General features: G+C 37.0%; 1 protein-coding gene across 1 annotated transcript in view; it reads right to left on the reverse strand.

Annotated features, from left to right (window-relative positions):
- LOC107567192 (dedicator of cytokinesis protein 3-like) overlaps positions 1 to 24,003 on the reverse strand; it is a 278,352-nt gene extending 254,349 nt beyond the window's left edge. Inside the window, exon 1 of the mRNA XM_016252833.1 lies at positions 23,535 to 24,003. Within this exon, the coding sequence (XP_016108319.1) occupies positions 23,535 to 23,571 (37 nt within the window). The 5' untranslated portion in view covers positions 23,572 to 24,003. The remainder of the gene's footprint in view (positions 1 to 23,534) is intronic.
- Positions 24,004 to 24,316: the final 313 nt, after the last annotated feature.

Raw genomic sequence — 24,316 nt, forward strand, 5'->3', positions numbered from 1 at the left:
TAGCTCCAACCCTAATTTAAACACGCCTGAACCAACTAATCAAGGTCTTCAGACTCACTAAAAATTGCTATAGAACGGAATAGAATTGAATACCAGGTTTAAGTGCCTTGCTTAAGGGCATGATCACTCGGTACTTGCTTCCTGTGGGGATCGAACCAGCAGCCTTCTGGTTATCAGCTCTTAACATTAACCGCTTCATCACACCACCCAGAAATAAATCAGAGCAAGTCATGAAACACTTCAGAGTCCTGAAAAAATAATTATTTCAAATAACCTTAGTCAGTGGTTCTCAATTATGGTCCTTGCGACCCCCCCCCACTTTGCCCATTTTGTATGTATCTCTTATCACTTCAGACGTTTGTTCTATTCAACTGTAGATGCCCTGCGAAGTGGACATCAAAGGATATTCCAACATGATTCCAGTTTGAAGGGAGCGCATATGTTCCATTCAAAGGGCATTAAAGTGTGAGAGATGTGAATTTAAATTGTATTTATTTATTATGTCACACTTCACACTTCTCTAGTTTCATCTCTGTGTGAAGACGCTAAAGGCCGTGGCGTAGCGCAAATCCGTGAATGAATGTTCCGAATTGAAGTAAACTTCAACAGATTTCCTGTGCTCAGGGAGTAGAGAGCAATGAACACTGTGTAGGGACCCTATCAATCGGAACACAGTTCATGTATACTTCTAATGAGCTGCTGATCTGAATCAGTTGTGTTAAATAAGAAAGACATGGAAAATATGCAGAGCGGTGGTACACGAGGACTGGAATTGAGAACCACTGACCTAAGTCATGATGTCCACTTCCAGGCACAAGAGTCCATGAGAGCAGAGAAGCAGCTCTTTAATTTCCTATTGTCATGCCCAGAAAATGGATTACTTAAAGTCCCCATGAAATCAAAATTAAAGTTTTTTGGGTTTTAGTATCAATATGTTAGTCTTAAGGTTATCTATAAGGCAGTGTGCTCCAAAACAGTGACAAAATTTGCGTTTAGAAGATATAAGCATTCAAAGCATGCAGTTCGTCACTTCCGACAAAACGGCTCAACGATTTATTTGACGTCACATCGTACTTCAGCTTCTCATCAAACTTTCTGTTCAATCAAATGCTCTCTAGAATCCAAAGCGCCGACCACCTACGCTATAAAATAGAAGCTGAAGCCGCTTGAAATCGGTCACTTGTCCACAGAATTAGTATTTTATTTACAGTGAATGTGCTGTGATAGGCCTTTCAATGCTTTCTGGTTTTAGATGCAATGACAATACTGTAAAACACTGTCACTGCTTTGAAAGATACAAAATGGAGGCTTACAACCCAAACCAGACAGTACCTTGTTAAGAAAATGAACCAAGAGTGTCCAATTTTACTTCTGGAGGGCCACCTTTCTACAGTGTTTAGCACTAAAATACACCTAAACCAGCTAATCATATTGAAAGTAACCTGCAAGAATAAGTCCATTCAGAAGCAGGATTGGACACCCCTACTAATAAGCAATTCTTTTCAAATACAGCATCTCTGATGATTACAGATGTTACACAAAAAAGTTTGCTGAAACCTACAGAAAAGGCATCTGTTCCAACCAAACCCTTTCATGAAAAAATGGCAGCCGAGGATTTTAAGACCAAAACAATGAAGGTGCTGTCTTCAATTCAGATTTAAAACAATGTTTTCATATAAGAGGAGGGAAATCACTCTAAATCACATTAGCATCAGCCTTTTTTTATGCTGAGAACATTTAAGAAATCAAGACTGAGTTGTGTTCTTGTATTCTTCTTTTGTCCTGTTGTTTTTAGACACTTGACAATTGCAGAAGACCAAAAATAACTGCAGCCTACAAAAAGGAAGAAAAAAAAGAACACAAAAGAGAAAGCCACAAACAAAAAGACATTAAACGGCTAGAAAGAACAAGAAAGCGACTCTAAGACAGTAGAGATGAGATGAGACGGGAAAGGGAGACAGATACAGGAACCATAAAAGCGAGAGCACATAGGAAAGAGGGTGGAGAGAGCAGACAGCAGCCATTGGACGAAGGGAAATAAATCCCCATGGCCAGATGGTGCTTGCACATTCACAGATTAGCAGCCCAGCTAAAGTCTGAAACGCATACAAACACACACACAGAAAGTTACCTTAAAAGGAACAAGTAAAGGCTATCAGGTACTCTAAATGGCATTAGTGTTCGAAATAGCATTAGCAAATAAGACTTCACACATGAAAGTTCCTGTGGTGCATCTACCAGCCACTTACATTTTCTACAGGCAAAGGGAAATTGAGTATGAATGGAATCATGCTGACACAGCAGGGTGCAAAAGCTCTTCTTGACCTCTCTATCTTACACATGAATTGTGTGTCAAAGTACTGCTTTCCTCAGACCATCCGTGTGTCCCCTATAACCCTCTCAGGGCCATCTGTCATCTTGGGATGAGTCTGTTTGTGCATGCATATGTTTGTGTATGCTCATGTAGCTGATTCTAGGTGTGACATTTCCTGCTTGGTATTATTCATGAAAAAGATTACTTTGAATTTATTATTTCAATCATTTAAATTAGCCAGTGCCACAACTCCTCAGACTGTCAATGGCCTCCAAAACCTCACCACCAAAGAAAGAACACCTGTGCTCTCAGCACAAACTGATCACTAGGGCCCCCAGCTACTTCTAATGTTGGCCTACAAAATTCCCATTTTTAGCCAAATGGCCACGCTAGACATGAGAATTTGTTAGCTACTTGAGCTCTATTTCTATCACTTTGCACTAGGTAGCCAGAAAAATCTCATTGGTCCAAATTTAAGCTCAATGTAAAATATAACTAAAATAAGGACGTTTTTTACAGTATTTTGGTTTTATGTTGGCTCCAAATAGCTACACGCTACACTTGCTGATCTTTTTCCTCGCTCATAAACAACACAGATTAAACAGTTGCAAATAAGATAACATGTCCCATTACAACTGGCTTTGATGTCAACAGCATGAGCTTTATCATCAAACGTGGAAGAATGTTGGCGAGATTTGCACTAATGCCATTTGATGTTTGCTACTTTAGAGCATTAGCATCATTAGCATAGGTTCTGTGAACCTACGCTTGTCTCTTAGCTTCTCGTTTAACACAGTTTAGATCAGCTAATAAAATGACAGGAGCTCTAAAATTTTAATGGTGTTCCTTTTAAGAGTGAGTGGATGGAGTGGTTTGTCATGACAAACTTCTTGATTTAATTTGATGAATTGTTGGAAAACCAATAATATTTAGTGCTGTACAACAGGAAGTGAGAGCTCTCATGGAGATATTAGCATTATTAGTACTTTACAGATAATAGCTTTTAAAATTACAACTTTAAACCACCATTTGTATTCTGATTTGTTTCCACAAGTTTCCTTGAATGTGGAAAACAGCCATGAAATGCAAGGGCAGGCAAGATCCAATGACATTTTGTTTTTAAATAACAGTCTAAAAGGGAGCAGATTGTTTAGATAACCACTAAGGTACACAAGCCTAACCACTGTAAAGTATTTAGTCAGATATAAAAGCCTTGACATAAGCAATGCAGCAACATCTCCCATCACATTAGGTCAAGTGTTCGCATTTCATTTAGGTTAGGAGTTCACTGTGTAGTGTTTAAGCCTTCCACGTTATGTGTAGGCATAAGTTTTCACCCTTTCTAAATTAAGAAACAGATTTGAATGGGCCTTGTCAAATGTATAGAGACATGACAAAAAATATCATGGGAAAATAAATTTGTGCATTAGGTGCTGCAACTTTTTAAAAGCAATGTTTACTTAACTGAAAAATGCTTGAAGGCTACATGCCATATATATATATATATATATATACACACTATGCAAATTCTAATTCTAAATGTAAGTTTGCAAACAAACTCCATAGACTTTACAGAGAATGTGATCTACACTTAGTTGTAAAACAGAAAATTGTTTATCCACATTGTTCCCATTAGGGAACCCGGCAGTAATCAATATTACCGCCTAAACATTTACCAGGGCTCCCACTGTTCGGGAAATTTGAAGTTTGCCCCCTTGCCAGGAAGGAGACAAATGTGCTCAGACGCCTCCCATGTACTAATAACTCTGTCCTCCTGCTTGTGTAACAATATATTAAACACACACATTTTAAGTCACACACACTCATTCCTTCAGCTGATCAACTATGACAGGTATTTTTCCCAAGACAATGCATGTGTGGGGTGAATTATTCCGTGCTGTTTACCGGTAGGATTGACTAGGAATGTTTTGCAAGAGCGGTGTGTTGTTAATTGCATGAAAAGGTTGATTCCACATTCTGCAAAGTCATTATCTGGGTCATTAACATACTAACATTTGGAGGACAAGCCTAACTAATGAGGAATGCTTTGTGTAACAAAAAAATAAAAAGTCAGATTTTGGAGGTGGAGGGGGGGACTTAATGTAAAAATTAATGCATTTCAGCAAGACTGGCCATTATAACAGACCCATGAAGAACTACTTTGATTTATTTCATTTATAGGTATTTAGCACTTTATAGACTTAAAGCAGGCTGAGTCTGCAGACATTTACCATGCTGATTTTGAGAAAATCTGTGAAATTCTGCAGGAGTTATGGTTTAAATACATAATTTACTGCTTACTGTATTTTAGAAAAATATACTTTATTTTTCAGCTGTAAGCCTGAAAAATTAGCCAAAATATTAAGAAACAAACATGCAAAAGGCAGAGAATGTGCAAAACTAATGGGTGTTTAAAATCTGTGAAAATCTGTGGAGCATTTTCTGTTGGTGCTGATTCTGTGTGGGCCTGGTTATCAGTTAGCGGTTAGCATGTGCTAACCCTGTTGGAAAAACCAGCATATGCTGGATAGGTTTCTTTTGAAGTATGGCAGCTTGTTTGAGCTGGTTAAAGTTAAATGCTTCAAAACATACCTAACCAGCATATGCTGTTTTTTTTTTCAACCTGGGAAACACACAATACTGCTGATTCACACATGTAGCCTATCCACTGACCAAATCAAAAGATAGGCTGATCTTGAGATTAACTTATCAATTAAAAATGTCCAAAGATCATTTTGGGTACTCAAATAGGTCACCAAGAACGACTTCTTCCTCAAATCACTGTATAATGAGAACAAGTTATGCTGAAAAATACCAACTCAATGTGATAATGGAAATGTTGTGACTTCTGGAAATTCCTAATTGTAAAGCATTGTTGTTGTTTATATTTTATTTTGACTTTATTTTAAATGAGCAATTACTCTAGTGTAGACCGACAGACTGTGTTTATTTATTAAAAAGCAAAGATCATGTTAGAATTAGAATGATAAGCTAGCAACATAGATAATGCAACAGAGATATGCAAGAGATATGCAGATATGCAAAATATGATGTTAAACTTCAGGTATCTCGATCAACGCCATGGGCAGATTACTGTAAAAAGCTTTAAAATGTAGATCAGGAGTGTTCACTTTGCTGATAAAATCACTATATTAGCTTCTGGCTAGAGATCCAGCTTAGCATAATGCTACAGCACACAGCTTATCATGATTAATTAATAATTGGAGCTATACATAATACCTCAAGAGGTCTGACTGGGCAGCTTTGAGATTATTCAAGAGAAATGTTGAAAATCACTAGGCAGAACATAAAGCAACATGCATGCTAACCCAGCTAACAAAAATATGTTTTGCTAGCATTCTCGGTGAGTTCTCTGAACGTTCAAAACATCTAGTTTTTTTATGTTTTTGGTTATATATAAATGTAAAGGGAACATTACATTTTATAATTTTGCAGGAATTATAGGAATGTTACTTTTGAATGTTCTGAAACTTAGAAATAAAAAAAAATTTAAAAACTTAGCTGAACATCCAACTACATTTCACAAAAACATGATGCATAACGTTGAACAAACGTTGAAGTATTAATGTTACTGAAAGAATATTTGTTCAGAACTTTGGCTAACATTCTGGTTGAGGTTCTCTCAAAGTTCTGAGAATGTTCCCTACAGCAAGCTATGTAAGCTCACATAATTTTTGCTAACTAGCTACGACAAGCATCAGAATACTTTGTTGGTACTTTAGTTTCTATCTTTGCGGGGTTGTGCAGAGTTGCTCCGCCTACAGAAAAATCTCATTGGCCCAGTGAGATTAAACATTAATAGTAATTAATAAGGGCGCCATTTATTTGCAAATGCTGTCTGTGTTGTTTTAGTGAAATCTATCCACCTATGTGTTGCTCCTTATTCCTGAGTTGGATTTACCCCTGTGTCTTGGATTTAATAAAGACTATTTCGTGTATTCCACGGCTCCGTGTTCCTTCCGGCAGCAATTGTGACAGAAGACCCAACCAAAACCTTTTGTCTCCTTGGCTCCTCCCTCCATCGTCTCCTCCCTGGATTCTGTCTGCCGGCCCCCTCCCAGGTGTCCGTCCTCCTCCTGAGCCACCTCCCAAGTTCCCACCCGCCCCTCCCTATGTAGTTTCTATGGTGCGAGGACGCACCTTCCAGGAGGGAGAGTAATGTCAGGATTCTGGACTGTCTGTGTCGTTCTATCATCTATCTATCTATCTCTCTATCTATATATATATATATATATATATATATATATATCATCTATCTATAGTTTTGTCGTTCTATACATCCATCTATCCATCCATGCATGCATTCTATTAATTTAATTAATGCTATCTATTAATTTTCTATTAACTTAGATATTAATTTACAAATCCTTCCTTTAACAAAGGAATATATTCTGACCCTCCATATAGTGAAATTCTAAATTGCATTTTGGCATTATTTGTGCTTGGTAATGATTATTGCAAAATAAACTGCTAAAATCAATTTGGCCCCAACGAAGGAATGGAAGTGCAGTTTTATGTCACCACTAAGAGCTGTTTGACTCCAGCCTCCAGCCATGTGACCTCACAAACACACACACACACACACACACACACACACACGCAGACAGACAGAGAGAGAGGCCAGGCAGACACAGCCCTAGTGAACATGGCATATACTGTCACCATTAACAAAGTCATTGAGGGCTAATCAATAGGCAGTGAGGCCTTTCAGAAGACAAAAGTGTTTCGTTCTAAAAGCTGACTTCAGCTTTCTATTTTGGGCTTAGGGAAAAGGGCCGGCTGGCAAATTTTAGTTGAGAAAAAAAATAAATCTTTGGACTAGCCATCAGCACTTTCAGGATGATCTAGTGAGAGTGATATGGTTGAGAGAACAGGTTTTGGTTTTGGGGACTTTTTATAGCACTCGCCTATCTGTGAGGTAATATAGGTTAGAGTAAAAGGCACAGTTTTCTATTTTCAGGGTTTCCTGTGCCTTTGACCATTGTCTTTTTCAGGTTCATGAGTACTGGATAATGATTATAAAAATGTATTTAAAATGTTGTAAAATATGAAAACTATTTTAGAGTAGAGCTAAAAATCTGAATTCTCTATAGTTTTATCCTATAATGATAAAATAGGCAGAAAAATTTAAAAGACTTGCATTGAAGGAGGGACTTGTGTTATATCTACAGATCAGAATATTACCAACCTTGGAAGTGGCAACCACAAAGCACTAAAAAAACATTCAGAACACCTAAGCAACCACACAGCAATGGCCAGTGGTGGAAAGAGCACTGAAAATGTGTACTTAAGTACAAGTACTGTTACATTGCTGAAATAATACTCAATTACAAGTAAACGTACTGGTGTCAAAACAGTACTTAAGTAAAATTACAAAGTACTCCTCTCAAAAACTACTCAGAGTACTAGTTACTAGCTACTTTTTAGCCAGTGATATTTAATGAATTACCAAAAAATATTCATATCAAAAATCAATGTGGATAATATCTTCTTTGAACAAAACCCACTTTTACCTTATTGACAAATTCTCTGAAATTAGTGGTCACAATACAGGAATTTCTAACTTCAATACCTTGAAAAATATCAATGTTAAAGTACCCATGAACCGGAAGTTGCAACTGACTTCAGTGTTATGATGTATTTCCATGTGAAACGGAATATTGAATAAAGGGCGGGGTTTTATTGTTGTGCACCTCCACTCAACCTCTTGCTAATAGCAGATTCACAGTTGGATAGTGGTTAAGAATATCTGCTTGTTACGTCTGATTTCACGCTTCACTGCTTCTGGGTCCTAATGCTCTGCCAGACGCCCCCCAAAAAACAACAAACTGTGCATATACTGTACACTAGTGGTCGACCGATATATCGACCGATATTTGGCATTTTTCAAATATCGGCCGATAAGTTTTTCTGTTTGGCCGATGTGTTCGAGGCAGGACTTTTGACAACACGGCAGACTTTTATTTTGACAGCACTGAGAATGGCAGTGCCTGAGCGCACACAGCTCACATTCTCCCTCTTGTTCGCTGTCGTCGTTCAGTTCTGTCTAATATGGATAGAAGTCTATCTAATAATCTGATAGAACTGTTAAACAAAGGAATTAAAATGTATACAAAAAAGTATTGTAACGATTGCTTTAAAGGGGTCATATGATGCGATTTCAAGTTTTCCTTTCTATTTGGAGTGTTACAAGCTCTTGGTGCATAAAGAAGACCTGTAAAGTTGCAAAGACTAAAGTCTCAAATCCAAAGACATATTCTTTATAAGAGTTAAGAGTCAGCCATGCCTACCTAAAACGGCTCATTCTAACACGCCCTCACATATCTAAGTCACTATGGATATATTAGCATAATGCCACCCAAATGTGCATGCAAAGAAAGAAGGTGTGGTTTCAGGAACAGCAGTAGTGTTGATGCAGCCATGTCAGGGAGACACTGTGTTTCAGTGCGAAAGCAAAAGCACTTTAGTTGGCCTTCCGGAAGTAGATGCAATTAGGAATCATTGGTTAAGATTTATTTACAACAGAACAGCACAACCCAGATGTTCGAATTTGTGCAACGCATTTTATGGACGACAGTTTTTTGAACCTAGAAGAGTACAAGGCTGGCTGTGCACAAAGGCTATTTCTAAAAAAAAAAAAGGGTCAATTCCGACTTTGCTATTACAATCTGGCGCTTCTGAATCAGCGACTGTAAGTATGTTTTGTTATTAGTTTAAGTATTTGCTATTGACTGTTCAAATGCGGAGTTTTGCGCAGCGCAGAGTAACGCGTCGTGTGTGTGTGAGGGGAACAGGGTCGCTTCACAGGAGAGTGAAGTGCCTGTCAGAAATCATAGCATGTCAGCTGTCTTAACCGCAGCTTGTGTACTGCATCATCACTGTGTCTGTCACGCGACTCTGTTGCCCTTTCGGGCTTGAATTGATGGTAAAACTAACGACATTATTAACTGTCTTGATATTTACTTTGAAAGCTGAAGCTGCGATTATGGTAAGGGGCGTTACATTTCCGACACGTGCTTGTGGTGTTCGGCCAATCACAATGCACTGAGTCAGCTGGCCAATCAGAGCAGACTGCGCTTGTCAAAGGAGGGGGCTTTGTTGAAAACGACACGTTTGAGAGAGGCGGGGCATAGAGGACCTACAATAATGTACAGTATTTGAAAAATAATGTGTTTTTTGAACATTAAAGCATGTCAACATATTCTGTTACACCAAATACACAAAATAATGATATAATCTTAATAGAAAGGCAAACATTATACTTTCTCATTTGCCGTCAGCATTCAGCAAATACGCATTTATATCATTTAAACAAATCTTTGAATGACTAATGAACATTTAATTTCACAAACCTTGTAGACTTAGTCGAATCTAGTTCAGATCTTGTGAAGTGTGCATTTGTATCCTGCATGATCGCGTGTTCTCTGCGTGAAGGTTGGTCCGTGCAAATTGAATGCTGACAGGAGGAGAGTTCTGCTTGACTGGAGATGCGCGACCGACAAACTTTAAACTAGTGATTTCAAATTATGCTGCCCTTTATGCATTTGCCCACTGACTCATATTCATGTAATTTTCATTGCGTGCTGGATGTAAAATGAGTGTTACCTTGGCTTTATTTGAAAAAAAAATACATGATTCCCAATGCACACAAACTTCCCAGAATACTGAGTGCTCTGTTGGTTCCAGTGTTTACTTCCTTTTTAATTCGATTTTTATTAAATATTTATTTATTTGTGAAAATGCTTTGTCTTCTAAATTATAAGTATGTTTATTTTACACAATTATTTTTAATCCATTTTCAAATGATTTAAAATTTCTTAAATATAAATTAAAATAAATAAATTATATCAGCCATCGGCCTCCCTGCTTTCCAAGATATCGGCATCGGGTGTCAAAAAACCCATATCGGTCGACCACTACTGTACACACGATGTCATGTAATACTGAAAAATTATAATCCTAACCTTTATCTCCATACTGAAATCTCTGATGACCTGACAGTTATTCAGCTAAAGTTTTAGTGTCTGAGACACTGAGCATGGAGACTGTAGTGTACACAGCAATTTTTTAAATGCTTAGCTTTTCCCCTGGGGTCAATATGACCCCAATCAACTTTTACTTAGTTTTAAAAAATGGTTCCCTTCATCTCAGTGGAATAAGATTTTGTGACTTTTCAACATTTTATATCTATATTCACATAAAAAAAACTGGGCTTGATTCGGTTGTTCTGAAGGTATGTAAAAAATGTTTTCACAAATCTGTCCCTTGGGGTCAATATGACCCCACATTGAAATGAATGGGAATTGTCAAAAAATAAATAAAAATACAGCATAAATCTGAAAATTTCCACACAGAATTGAAGGCCTGGTACTAGAGCACAAATGCAATGTATAAAATACATTCTCACTCACTCTCACACACACACAAACAAACAAACAAACACATGCAGGTATGACTGCCACAGAGAGCATTTGTATAGAATTTGGCAAAATTAACAAAGATATAAAGGGGTGAGACCTAATGCACGCTCACTCAGACACACACACACACCCACCCACACACACACACAAGCACTCTCTCTCTCACACACACACACACACACACACACACAGACACACGCACTCTCTCTCTCACCCTCTCACTCTCTCTCACACACACACACACACACACACACACAGACACACGCACTCTCTCTCTCACCCTCTCACTCTCTCTCACACACACACACACACACACACACACAGACACACGCACTCTCTCTCTCACCCTCTCACTCTCTCTCACACACACACACACACACACACACACAGACACACGCACTCTCTCTCTCACCCTCTCACTCTCTCTCACACACACACACACACACACACACAGGTATGATTGCCACAGATAGCATTTGTATCAAATTTGGCAAATGAAATCAGCCACAAATGCAGAACACGTTTAAGATAGACCTAATGCATGCACATGCACACAATTCTGCATATTGCTGTTGGTTTTATTTATATTTTTAATTTCTTCCACATTCTAAAGTTATTTTATTTTTATTTTTTTTACACTTGGTTCATTCAAATCAATAATATGCAACTACAATCTGACTCTAAGCCTTGTCCTATAGGTGTGTCTTATGTGGCATTTTTCTGTCAAATTTTTGTGGCATTTTTTGAAAACAGACATTTCAAAATGCATCAAAACCCACAAAAAATTATACCATTTGATATAATATTTATTTTTAATGTCTTTTCTAATGTTTATATATACATAAATTCACAAAATGTATCACAAAAGTTGTGTTCGAAGCAGTTGGCCACATCCAGTAAAATTAATGGCTCTCTATGCCCCTCTGCTGGTCAAAACTATTTCTTTCCTAAACTGTAATCCTTTTAGGTTTATTTCTAACCAGCAAATGGCAGAATTCTACACCTAACACCTAGATCAATATCCAGAAGCAACTTAAATTAAATTTAGGTCATCTTTTAAGGGATTTTTTCATAAAAAATTTATATTTCACATGCAAGCTAATGGTGTAGTTGAGGAATTTTGTGGTAAATAGATACAAAAGTACTTCATATCTCCCAAAACACAGCATTAATGTATAGATGAGAAGTAAACAAAAACAATTATATATTATTTGTGTGATTGAAAATTTATATATTTTTCACAATTACTCTTTCAATGTTTGGGGTCATATTGACCCCAAGGGACTTAAGTGTAAACAGGAAATTAGGGACATTTGAGGGTTAAATATGTAATATTAATTAAATAATACTCATAAATGGCTGTTGAGATAGTATTCTCAAGTGAAATGAGTAGAGGCTTTGACGCGGAAAAAAGTCCTTACGTCATGACTTAACAAGACGATTCTCCCCAAGCCGTCAAATTGACATCATCAGAGAATTAACGCCTAAAAAGGCAGACAATTTTTTTCCCAGTGTCCTATTGACTTGCATGGTTCAATTGTTCACCAAGACTAGTAATGTGCACTAAAAAAAGTAAGTAGGGTCATATTTGATTTCATGACAACTAATCATTTTCAATACCATTAGCAAAACGAACGCATACTGTATACTGCTATATAGATATTTTAATATTTAAAAAAAAAAAATTGTCCATCCATTTTTTTCAAGGCAATTATTATTTCAAGCTTTGAAATTGGTTTAATCCAAGTCTTCTAAAAAGAAACATTCGCTTTATGTGAACAGATTTTAATATAGGCTTTTATTTACATACATATAAATATTGATCAATTACCATTACAAAAGTCTTAATCCTAAACATTTGCTCATTCTGTGTATTTGTCTTTAAAATAGGGTAACTTTGTTACAAAAGCTTACAGCACAAGGAAGCTTGATTTCAAATTTGATTTCAAACTAAATTGAATTTACAAAAAAAAAGACAAGTACACAGTCAGTAATAAAATTATAAAATAAATTACCTCAATTCAGTTCGAGGTAGTGCTGCAGCTATTGATTATTTTAGTAATCGAGTATTCTACAGATTATTCCATCGATTAATCAAGTAATCGGATCAGTAATTTTTCTTTATTAAAGAGCAATACTAAATATGCCAGAGATAATAAGATAGATCTCTTAAAATAAACAACTAATTTGTTTTCTTTTTTAAAAAATTTACATTTTTATTGCTGAAATTGCATACATTAATAACCGTGAAAACTAAACCCATTTAATGCATTTAATTGCCAAATTACATTCAAAATGCAAATACAAATATATCAATAAAAAAATTTAATAAATAAATAAAAATACAACAATCAATTTCACATTACTTTAAAAAAGGTAAACAGTTCAAACTAAAACTAAGGCATACATCAAAATAATAGTAATAAAAATAATAATAATACCTAAACATTGCATTTATGTCGTGCAACTTAACTTTCAAGTTTCAGCCTAACTAAAGCTCAAGCATGACATAAGCCTTTACTGTCTTCTTGGAAGGCATCAGTGGACAGGAAGGAAACTTGGAACAAGAACAAGAGACCATACACAACTGTTAAACACATTTTTCTGCAACATGATATTGGAGTTATTTGGAGAATAAACCCTCTAAAATGTCCCTTTACGTACTGGTGTGTGTGTGTGTGTGTGTGTGTGTGTGTGTGTGTGTGAGTGTGTGTGTGCGTGCGTGCGTGCGTGCGTGCGTGCGTAAAACTTGTTTTAGATATCCTTCATATTCTGTGTGCTGGTCAGTTCACAGCAGTGATAGAAATTAATCTGTTCCAATAAAATTTTTACCTTTATAAAGCCTTTTTTTCTAAAAGTGCATCATCTTTTGAGTCAAACTCTTACATTTAATCAGTCAGTTAGAATAAAAGACATTTGGGCTGTTACCAAACAAATGATAACAGCATCAAAATTCATCTTTGCAATGCAGAGGAAACACAGAAGCTGCATGGGATGAATTTCCCACACAGAGGGACATGAATGCATTTAAGTTGCAGTTACAAATGCATAAATAATATTTTGTTATTTTAAACATAAAACATTGAATACTAATATTTCAAATTATTTTAAAAACGAAAATATACTTTAAATGTTAAATTAAAACCGCCAGCAAGTTACAGCAAGTCACTGTTAAGAAGTGAGTTATTGCGATTGAACTGAATCATTTAAATGGTTGACTCATTCAGGAACGAATCGCTGTCATGTTGCTCAGAGATGCAAAACAGCGCTGTGGCTGTGTTTGGAATTATTTTGTTGGCAAAATAAAGCAAAAACAGGCAATATAGTGTCTAAAACGTAAGTCTCATAATATGACCTTCTTGTTTATTTAAATGTTGAATAAAATCACATTTGTAATCATGCTGATTTTAGAGGCATAAAATGGCAAGCAGCCGGTCTATATGAATCAAAATGTGCCCTTTTCAATCCAATCAATTCCTCATTGAAATTAAGCCATGCCTACATTTTTCTATCACTGTATATCTAGTTGCACTCAGAAATACATAAAATTAAATTGGCATCTCCAAAAATTATAAATATCCAAGCCACATTCAGATCCACATCACAAGGACATGATGTACAATCTTTCGCATGCAAGTGGGATACATCACAAATAGTAGTCAAATATCACAATCCCTCATGCTAATCGACATTTGCTCTACAACACAAGGTTGGCGGACATGCGATTCACCTCCTCGACAGTGACTTGCTTACTAAACCATACTAATTTCTGACTGTGACAACAGGGTTGTTATGGTAATGCTGGAATCCCTGTGCCAGAGTTCTGCAGGCCGGCTTCTGTTTCACAGTGGTTGCCATAACAACAACGGAACTCTCAGACAGAATCCTACAATGCTTAGGGCCCTTGTGCCGGCCTTGTCTACAAGAGGGATAAGGCACATCCTTATGGGAAATAGATACTTTCAATCACAAACACAAAAGTTGTACTTGTTTCTGCAAATAAGAAAGTATAAAGGACACTAGGAAATTGAAACCAAAAATACAGATTAAAAGTCTTGAAAACATCCATAATGGACTCCATACACCGCTAAAACAAGCTATATAAAAATTCCAGATTGAGTCCTGGGAAGATAACAGGCAATTTAAGGCCTTTGCTTCCGTGGGGATGAGTGGCGATCAAAGGGCGACTAAATAAACTTCCATAAAGACTCCACAACTAAAGCCTCTAACACAAACCATCAGACCAATTTGTTGGCGAACTCTCACAGTTTATAGTAGAACTCGCTGATTAGCACTAGCGCTACCCGTCGACGGGAAGAATCAATCGTTGAGGATGATAAACAGCAAGAGAGAGACTGTTTGAAAAGAGGGAAGTCTGTGAAGAAAAGACACCTGGAATTTACCTTAAATCAGGGAAATATTGATGCAAGGTAAATGTTTGATTTGAGACCTAGTGAGTGACTGAAAGAGAGCTAATCAAGTTTGTTCAGCTAGCAAAATCAGGGATCTTATTGCGAGAGCGCCGGAATGTTTTACTAATGACCTGCCGGCTGCTCAGTCGGGTTCATTCAGGAGCGTCGGGTTTGGCCAGAGGAAAAGGTAAATAGGAGGATTCCGACGCGCCACTTTCATGGCGATTATGTCGCTATTGACATGGGATTTCGACGAGAGGATGTGTTTGAAGGAGTATCTAACCGAGGATTTGCTGAATGCATCTTGGGTGTTAGAAAACCGTGGTAAACCTATTTGCTGCCAGAGCGGCTCAGGTATCAATCCGTGTGTGTTGAACAATAGATCTGTGTTCAGCACCTTGGACAGCGCCTCCTCTAAAACCACTTGCTCTGTTGCTACTTTATAGGATATATGAATTAATTCATTAATGCTTAGGACTAATTCAAATGCAATTAAAACACGTTCTAACCTCCACAAAAAAATTTTTAAAAACCTAATCCTAGTTCTAGTTCCTACTCTACATTATAAACAATACTCAGATTGAGTTATATACTCAATCACTTCTGAAAGAAAAGTTCTGAAACGTCTTTTCTTTTTCAGTGACATCACCAAGGCTGCTTATTATTTAGCTCCTCCCCTCCAACCACCTATCCACCTTTTAAGATTCAATCAATTCCTGACTAAATGCCTAACTGCTAAAATTAAGCTGTGCCCTACTTTTTTCATTGTATATCTAGTTTCACTAAGAAATATTTCACATTTTGCGGACACGGTTTTATGTAGACGTACAATGAATAAAGTAAACACACACTTCTTTTCCTGTTTTTGATGTTTTAAATTAAAAAATAATTTTCATTACTTAGAAAAATGGTTGATATGTATGCATATAATACATATGCATCACCGTTGCAATGTTTGGGGTCAGTAAGATTTTTTTGCTTAAAAAAAGTATCTTATGCTCACTAAGGATGCATTCATTTGACCAAAAATATAGTACAAATCATAATGTGAAACATATATATTTTTTTATTTAAAATAACTATTTTAATATATTTTAAAACATCATTACTCCAGTTTTCAGTTTCATATGATCATACAGAAATCATTCTAATATGCTAACAAATAAAAAAAAAATTGTAACGATGTAATCGTCACTTTTGATCAATTTGCTGAATAAAAGTATTACTTTCTTTAAAAAAAAAAAAAATTGTATTTACCCCAAGCTGTTGAATGGTAGTATAGAATATTTAAATATGTAGAACAGCTATTCTAACTATACAATGAAATATAAATGTACAAAATAATGAGGAAACACTAACAAAAAGCAAAAACATTATTCATATCCACAGAAACCCATTAGACCCAGGCAAGCTGCACTAAGGCCACAGGCTGACCATAAGACTTCATTAAGAATGAAGCTTTTAAATGCCCAATCGAAGACAAAATAAGAGTAACGATCAGGAGCTGACAGTTTTTTATATATAATTTACACCCATTGCCTCTAGCAAACATTCAGCAGGGGTGTGCGTAGAGAAAGCTCACAATATAAAGCGTGTGTGAGTTTGTATGGGGCTCAGGATGACAGGTCTTGCGTGCCAATTCTACTCCCCCACAAGCTTCCCTTCCCAAATGTTCATGTCTGCTTGCGTTGCAACAGTGACATTTGTGACTGAACATGTGAGCAAGCCCCCTCTGGTTAAGGATGGCTGTAAACAGTTTGGTGGAGGTATCGACTGCTGACATCTCCCATGTTTTGTGCCTTGTTATTCCCTTCTCTGTATGCTTCTTTCTCCCTGTGTTCCGCTCTTGCTGATATTCAGCACAATCACACATTTTGGAGATGCATGAGGGGTGAAAATGTTCCAGAAGTTTCACAAGAGATGCATGTTATATGTCAAGATAACAGTAAGAACAGCAAATTCCTGCACTGAGATATGTGTTCTTCCTAATTAAATCAGTAATGTGTGTAACTATAGCCTGAACAAAACTCAAATGTAGACAAATTATACTAATAAGCTCACAGGAGTCGGATTTGAGGTATCAGTTTTAGCAAACATCGCTACAACTAACTACAGTCTAAATTGTGACAGGCTCCCCAAACAAACCAACATTCCACCTTGTACTTTTTGACAAGAAGTTTATCAACATAACCATGGAAAATTGGTAGGAATAGCAAAAATAGTCTTTATCCCACAATAACAGCACTGAGACTGTGTTCTCCCAAATTAATTATTAGTAATTTGTTACAAATAATACTAAAAATCTCCCACGAGTTGATTTGGACTAATTTAGTTTATCTAGTTTACAATTGAACGTGTTTCTATGCATTTGTTCGCCACCTGACACCTGCTAACCCCTAAGTATCAATATTCTGGTCTTAGTTACATGTAAATCTATGTGAATTATCTCCAATTTTATCATCCACCAGGTGAAAAAAATTAAGTCTGGACACTTAAATTAGCAACGCTCCTCAACAAGCCACATGATTTAAGGCTGATGCCTCAGACTAGAGTCTGAAATGTGACAGCCTCCCAAACAAACTTTCCAGTTTCTACTTTCTGAATAAATGTTTGTCGAGACAACAGTAGTTAACAGTAGCAAAAATAGTTAATATCCTGCAATAATGGCACTGAGACTATGTTCTTTCAACTTAATTATTAGCAATTTGCATTGTTAGCCTAAACAAATTTACAAGAATGCTATGCATTTGCTAGCCATCTAACACCTGTTAACCCCAAGTATCAATGTTCAGTTCAATATTGTGATTTTATCATCCATTTTATCATCATTTTAAGTCTGAAGAAACACTTAGAAACACTTGAGCACACCAAAACAAGCCACGATTTGAGGCATCAGCCTTAGCAAACATCGCTAATAACTAACTGCAGGCTGAAATGTGACAGTCTCTTCCACAAACAAACTTTCCACCACCTACTTTTTGAATAAAAGCTACAGTGCCTCCAGAACCTCCACCTCCATCAACATTTCTGAAATCCTGAGCACTCTTTTCCTGTCATAGGCGAGTGTGATGGCTCATAACTGCGCTTAATGATCTACTGAACAACAATGGACACCCTCCTTCTCACCCCGTCTCTTTGACAGCCCACAATCACATCCTTCTATAACATTCTAATTGAGCGCAGCCTCTTCATTAAGCTAAGATGAATATTCAATGGCGAATATCCAAAGCGTCCCCAGCCTCAGCATGATAGCCGTCCATCCAGTACAGATTAAATTAGGGGACATAATAGTTCCCCCATCTGCCTGTTAACTCCTTCCTTTAACAGAGCTACAGATGACAAACAAATCTCAGAAGCGACTGGAAGAGTTCTATTAGCACTATCGCGTCTATCAGCACATCCTAAGTGCTAATGTTTTAAACTTTTGACTTACGACTTTACTGAACTTCCGAACTCTGATTTTAGATATCTTGAGAGCAGGCAGCCTGAAATGGCAGAATATGAGCTGATTAAAAAATCTGCTTGCTATATTGCGAAGTCGTTAATGATAAACATTCACAGTCATTTTCACATCATTAAAGAAGTTTTACACAGCTAAGTAGTAGAGATGCACCGATTGCAATTTTCTTGGCCGATTCCGATTTCTTTGTTAGTGTGATCTGCCGATACCGATTTTTGCCGATTACAATTTTCTTTCTAAGAACTATAATTGACAGCATATACAAACAAAACTCTACTTTTCTTCAATGCAAAGTCATAAAAAATTTTCATAAAAATTTTCATAAAAAAACAAGTAAAAATCTGTAATAAAATAAGAACAAATAACAAAAATTGCAAACAACAGCACAAATAAATGCAATAGAATAAAGAGAGCTATGAAAGTTTTTCAGGTTAAGTAAGTTTTTATTCAGTTAAGAAATACTACAGAAATCACAAAGTAATCAAATGTAAAATAACACATCATGTAAAATAACGATCATGAGGAAAATCGGCCGATTCCAATCCCTGGCCGATCAATCGGTGCATCTCTACTAAGTAGTATGTTGGGGGGAACAAATTCAAAATGATGTACACCACGAAATGAAGACAGCAGTTATATCAGCAAGCCAAAAAAGAAAATCTGTTTTGTTTAACAAGGAGCAGGTCACCTCATGGAGGCAGCCATTTTGAAATCACATGACCAGCTGAACTTTTGCATCTTGGTAAACGCATAAAATTGGTCGCTTCTGCTCACAGAATAAATTATTTATGTCTCATTGCAGATGGCACATTTATGCAATGGCATCAGTAACTGAAAACTTTAGATGCTACATCCACACCACTAGGTGTAAGTAGGAGTTCAAGACGACAACCAGAATGGTCAGCACAGCGTAAATGAAAAATGACTTAGTGTACCTTAAAGCGAATAAAAAGTTCAAGTTCAGCTTCACATGATGAAACCTGTTTAGCATACACTCAAAAAATGTTTAACCAATATAAAACACTTTAAATTAGTTTCTTTGTTGATATTTGTTCTAAAAAAATTTTAGCATTTAGTTTTTTTACACATTAGTTTTTGTCCAAACATCAAACAACAAAGCGCTATATGTTTGAAATTCAGATACACCAACATAGAAACATCCCACATTCAATGCAGCATGAGTGCTGCCATTCGCAAATGCCCCAAGAATACAACAGTATGCAACGCCAGATCAAAATGGGATGTAATTGCGCACATTAGTAAATTATACATCACCTCTAGGCATTATGAGGAAATTTGGCTCTTTAACCATACAATTGAGCAGTCTGGCCCTCTTACAGTAGATTTCCATCTTATTATCTCCATTATATCAACAATGTCACGTATGACTTATGTAAAAGAAACAGTGCTGGATAGTGTAGTAAAATGAAGCCATATTTTGGTAGCCTTGTCCTCATAATCAGAGGTGGAATTTGTTATATGTGGTGGCAATCACCATCTCAAATATGACAATTTCCTTTACAACCTCAAAATGTTCTGTTTCTATACTGATAAAACCTGTTCTTGTCCCAAAAAAGCCAAATTCGCCATCAAATATCTGTAGCAGCTCACCAATGGATCCAGTGAATGGGTGCCGTCAGATTGAGAGTCCAAACAGCTGATAAAAACACCACAATAATCCAAAAGTAATCCACACCACTCCAGTCCAACAATTAACATCTTAAGAAATGAAAAGCTGCATGTTTGTAAGAAACAAAGCCATCATTAAGGCATTTTAAATGTATTAAACCATCGCTTCTGGCCAAAATACATCCATAATCCATAATAACACTTTCTCCAGTGAAAAGGTCCATCTCCTGTTGTATCTCACATCAAAATCCACCCACATATTTGTTAAGAACAATTTTCGCTTGTAAACGGTGCTTGATCTGTGCGTATTTCTCTCCTGATTCAGACAAGACTTTTTCGCTGGAGACCATCTCAAATATGACAATTTCCTTTACAACCTCAAAATGTTCTGTTTCTATACTGATAAAACCTGTTCTTGTCCCAAAAAAGCCAAATTCGCCATCAAATATCTGTAGCAGCTCACCAATGGATCCAGTGAATGGGTGCCGTCAGATTGAGAGTCCAAACAGCTGATAAAAACACCACAATAATCCAAAAGTAATCCACACCACTCCAGTCCAACAATTAACATCTTAAGAAATGAAAAGCTGCATGTTTGTAAGAAACAAAGCCATCATTAAGGCATTTTAAATGTATTAAACCATCGCTTCTGGCCAAAATACATCCATAATCCATAATAACACTTTCTCCAGTGAAAAGGTCCATCTCCTGTTGTATCTCACATCAAAATCCACCCACATATTTGTTAAGAACTATTTTCGCTTGTAAACGGTGCCTGATCTGTGCGTATTTCTCTCCTGATTCAGACAAGACTTTTTCGCTGGAGAAAGCAATATTATGGACTTGTACTTTAGCCAGAAGCAATGATTTGATGTTAAAAACGTCTTAATGATGGCTTTGTTTCTTATAAACACACAGCTTTTCACTTCACAAGACATTAACTGATGGAGTGTAGTGGTGTGGATTACTTGTGGATTATTGTGATGTTTTTATCAGCTGTTTGGACTCTCATTCCCATTCACTGTAGAGATGTAATGCTAAATTTCTCCAAATCTGATGAAGCAACAAACTCATCTTTATCTTGGATGGCCTGATGGTGAGTACATTTTGCAAATTTTCATTTTTGACTGAATTATTCCTTTAATATAAAAGCAGAATTAATATCAAACCACTATTGATTCAACATGTTTTCTACAGTAAATTAGAGACGAGGAGGAAAAATGGCCTCCATTGATGTGATCTGTGCGGTGCATTAGCAGGCTGTGGGGTTAGCATCACATTCAACATGCCCATTGCATCACAAAGACCCATTCACACAGAGCCAGCGTGAATAGCCGGTTTTCAATGGCGTGCCAGAATCTCAGGGGGTCGGCCTTTTGGAGAACATCCATGAGTTACCACCTTCTGCTGGGTCGGAATGTAAAACTCCCATCCTTTTGACAGATCTGCTTTCCTAGATGACAAATAGTTGGTCTGTTCCTATCAGTTTATAATTCTGTAGCTCATAAAATATAATCGTTAAAACTAAAGCAGATGTTGGATGACAGTTCTGACAAATGGGCCGTATCTAAGGTTATATGACTCCCTGGGGAGAAACGTTAAGTTTGACTTTGCTTTTCTGTTACTTGCAAATAAGATGCAATGGCACTGCATTTTCATTTTCACCTCTTCATCTTTCATATGTGTGATTTTTCAGTTAGGGACACTTTTGACAACTAAAAACCTTGAAAAGTAAAACTTTAAACCAGATACATTGTAAGCGTATTTTTGGTATATTTTGTGGTCGTAACAATGTTATTTCAGCATTATTTATATTTTCAGTTTGATTTTAATGTTGGATAAAAGATTTGTTCAATCCCCTTTGAATTCAAAATGTATAAATGTATGTACGTATTTATTTTCAGACATTAAAATCATGAAATATTTAACCAACAACTGTTAACACTGACTGGTTTGTTAATGACATATATTTTTAATAAATGTAAAACTCAAAAAAATGTCATGCAGATTAATGTCCTCTTATACATTACATTTGAAATATCATGTTTTAAAATTGCATTTTCAAAATGCCTAAACATAAGAAAAATGCAATTGTTCTCTGAAATGCTTTTTTAATTGTTATACAAATTGTAAAACTGTATTTTAGCCAATTTAGTGTTTGCACACTCCTAAAACTTAAGAGAAAACTCATTAAAGACAGTCAATTAAAAACTTTATTGACACTATTTTTCCTCAAATAGAATCGTTCTTTAAAACCATTCTTAAGAGACAGAAAAGTTGCACTAATTAAAGAATCTCCCATATACGAGTAATTAAAGTTTGAGGCAACTAAAAAGGCTTCAAATCACTAACGCCACAACAAAAAAGCCAGCAAATAGCATCTTCCAAAAATGTACTAGTGAAGGTTGCCATTTTGCATCGTGACTCACGCGAGCACAGAAAGTGAACCACCAGGACTGAGTCTAGTTACACAACAATGCATCTTATTAATCTGCATTTATCTGACCGATGTGACAGCTAGATTGTACATGACCAATCACACACCCGCATAAATGCTGCTCTCTCTGAAAATGGTGACTCATAAGGGCCTTATGAGACCAATAATTCAAATTCCCAAGTTACTGCAGCAATGTTTCCTTCTTTTATAATCCACACAAGCCATTTTCCTTCTGTTGAAGGTATATCAATAACCTCTGTGTTTGAATTTGCTTCTGTGTGTACATGAAGCTTGTCTGGATCTGTCAGGCTCAGTAGGGGAGCTGTGAAATGCACTGGCATTTCACGCACTGCCGTGACGCTTTCCGGGGAAACGGTGACCAATGCAACATGCTGACTTGTTCATTTGTTGAATGAACACACTGTCCATTTGTTCCAGAAGCTTATGTTCTCTCAGAAGATGATTTTGGTGTGGATGAGGAGTGTTAGACCTCAATATTAGATGGTTTCCACCTGTTGGAAACGCACCGCTCGTATCGCCCCCTGTCAGTCGAGTTTATAGCGTCAACAGCAGCAGTGTGTGCCACTGTAGCATCACGTTAGTATTCAACAGTCGTGCAGAACGATTTACAAGCTGAATTCAACACATTCTAGCTTGGTAAAAGTGTTAAATTCATAAAACAGGTCACGCATTTCTCCTCAGCATTAACATTGCGTGGTAACGGCATCTAGTTTGATATATCCTCATTGCTTAAAATGATTCATAAGCCACATAAAACACCTGAAATTAGTTTAGTTTAGCTTAATTTGTATATTTATATCAATAAACATTTTCAACTCACCCACTCCGATTTTCTCGTCCTCGGTCGGTGTCCACATGATCCCGGTAAAATAACCAAGATATTAGAAGAGTTTCGGTTAAATGTCATGTACGATGACACATTAAAGTTGAAGCAGACGTGTTTATCTCACAGCCGTGTGTTTCCTCAAACAATCGACACGCTTCACGCGTCAGCTCAGGTTTCCCATCCGTGCGCGTCTGGATCTCCCGTTATGGATGCGGCGGCGCAGCAGCATCTGAGGATGGAGACGGTCGATTATTTATTTCATTGACTCGGTCAGTCGTGATTTGCCGCCGGAAACCGACAAAACAGCGCGAGGACAAGCTAACCTTGAGCGTTTCTCGAGTCACGTGCGCGCGCGGCGCTCTTTTACGCGTACTCGATACGGTTTTCCGTGATTTTACGCGGTGAACGGGGAGCCTCTTCAGCGCCGGTGCTGCGCCATCTTCATCTCTCCGTCCGTCCGCCGTCACATGACGCAGATTGTCGCTCTTTAACGGGACACGCGCTTTGCCGTAGCGGTAAACGCTCGACAGAGCGCGCGCTGCGCTGGGTTCGTGTTTGAGTTGTTAGGATGGGGCATATTTTAAAACAGTTGAGGGGCACTTCACATTAGCTTTCATGCTGCAGTGAATACATAGTTAAGCACTAAAACAAACAAACAAACAATATGTATGGTAAAACAGAAATGTGCTAGTCTTTCAGTCATAGGTAGCCATAGTCTTCTGTAAAATTACGGATGGGGCATATTTTAAAACAGTTGAGGGGCACTTCACATTAGC

Source organism: Sinocyclocheilus grahami, unplaced genomic scaffold (genome assembly GCF_001515645.1).
Source record: "Sinocyclocheilus grahami isolate Dianchi unplaced genomic scaffold, SAMN03320097.WGS_v1.1 scaffold1132.1, whole genome shotgun sequence".
In the NCBI taxonomy this organism is placed as follows: Eukaryota; Metazoa; Chordata; class Actinopteri; order Cypriniformes; family Cyprinidae; genus Sinocyclocheilus; species Sinocyclocheilus grahami.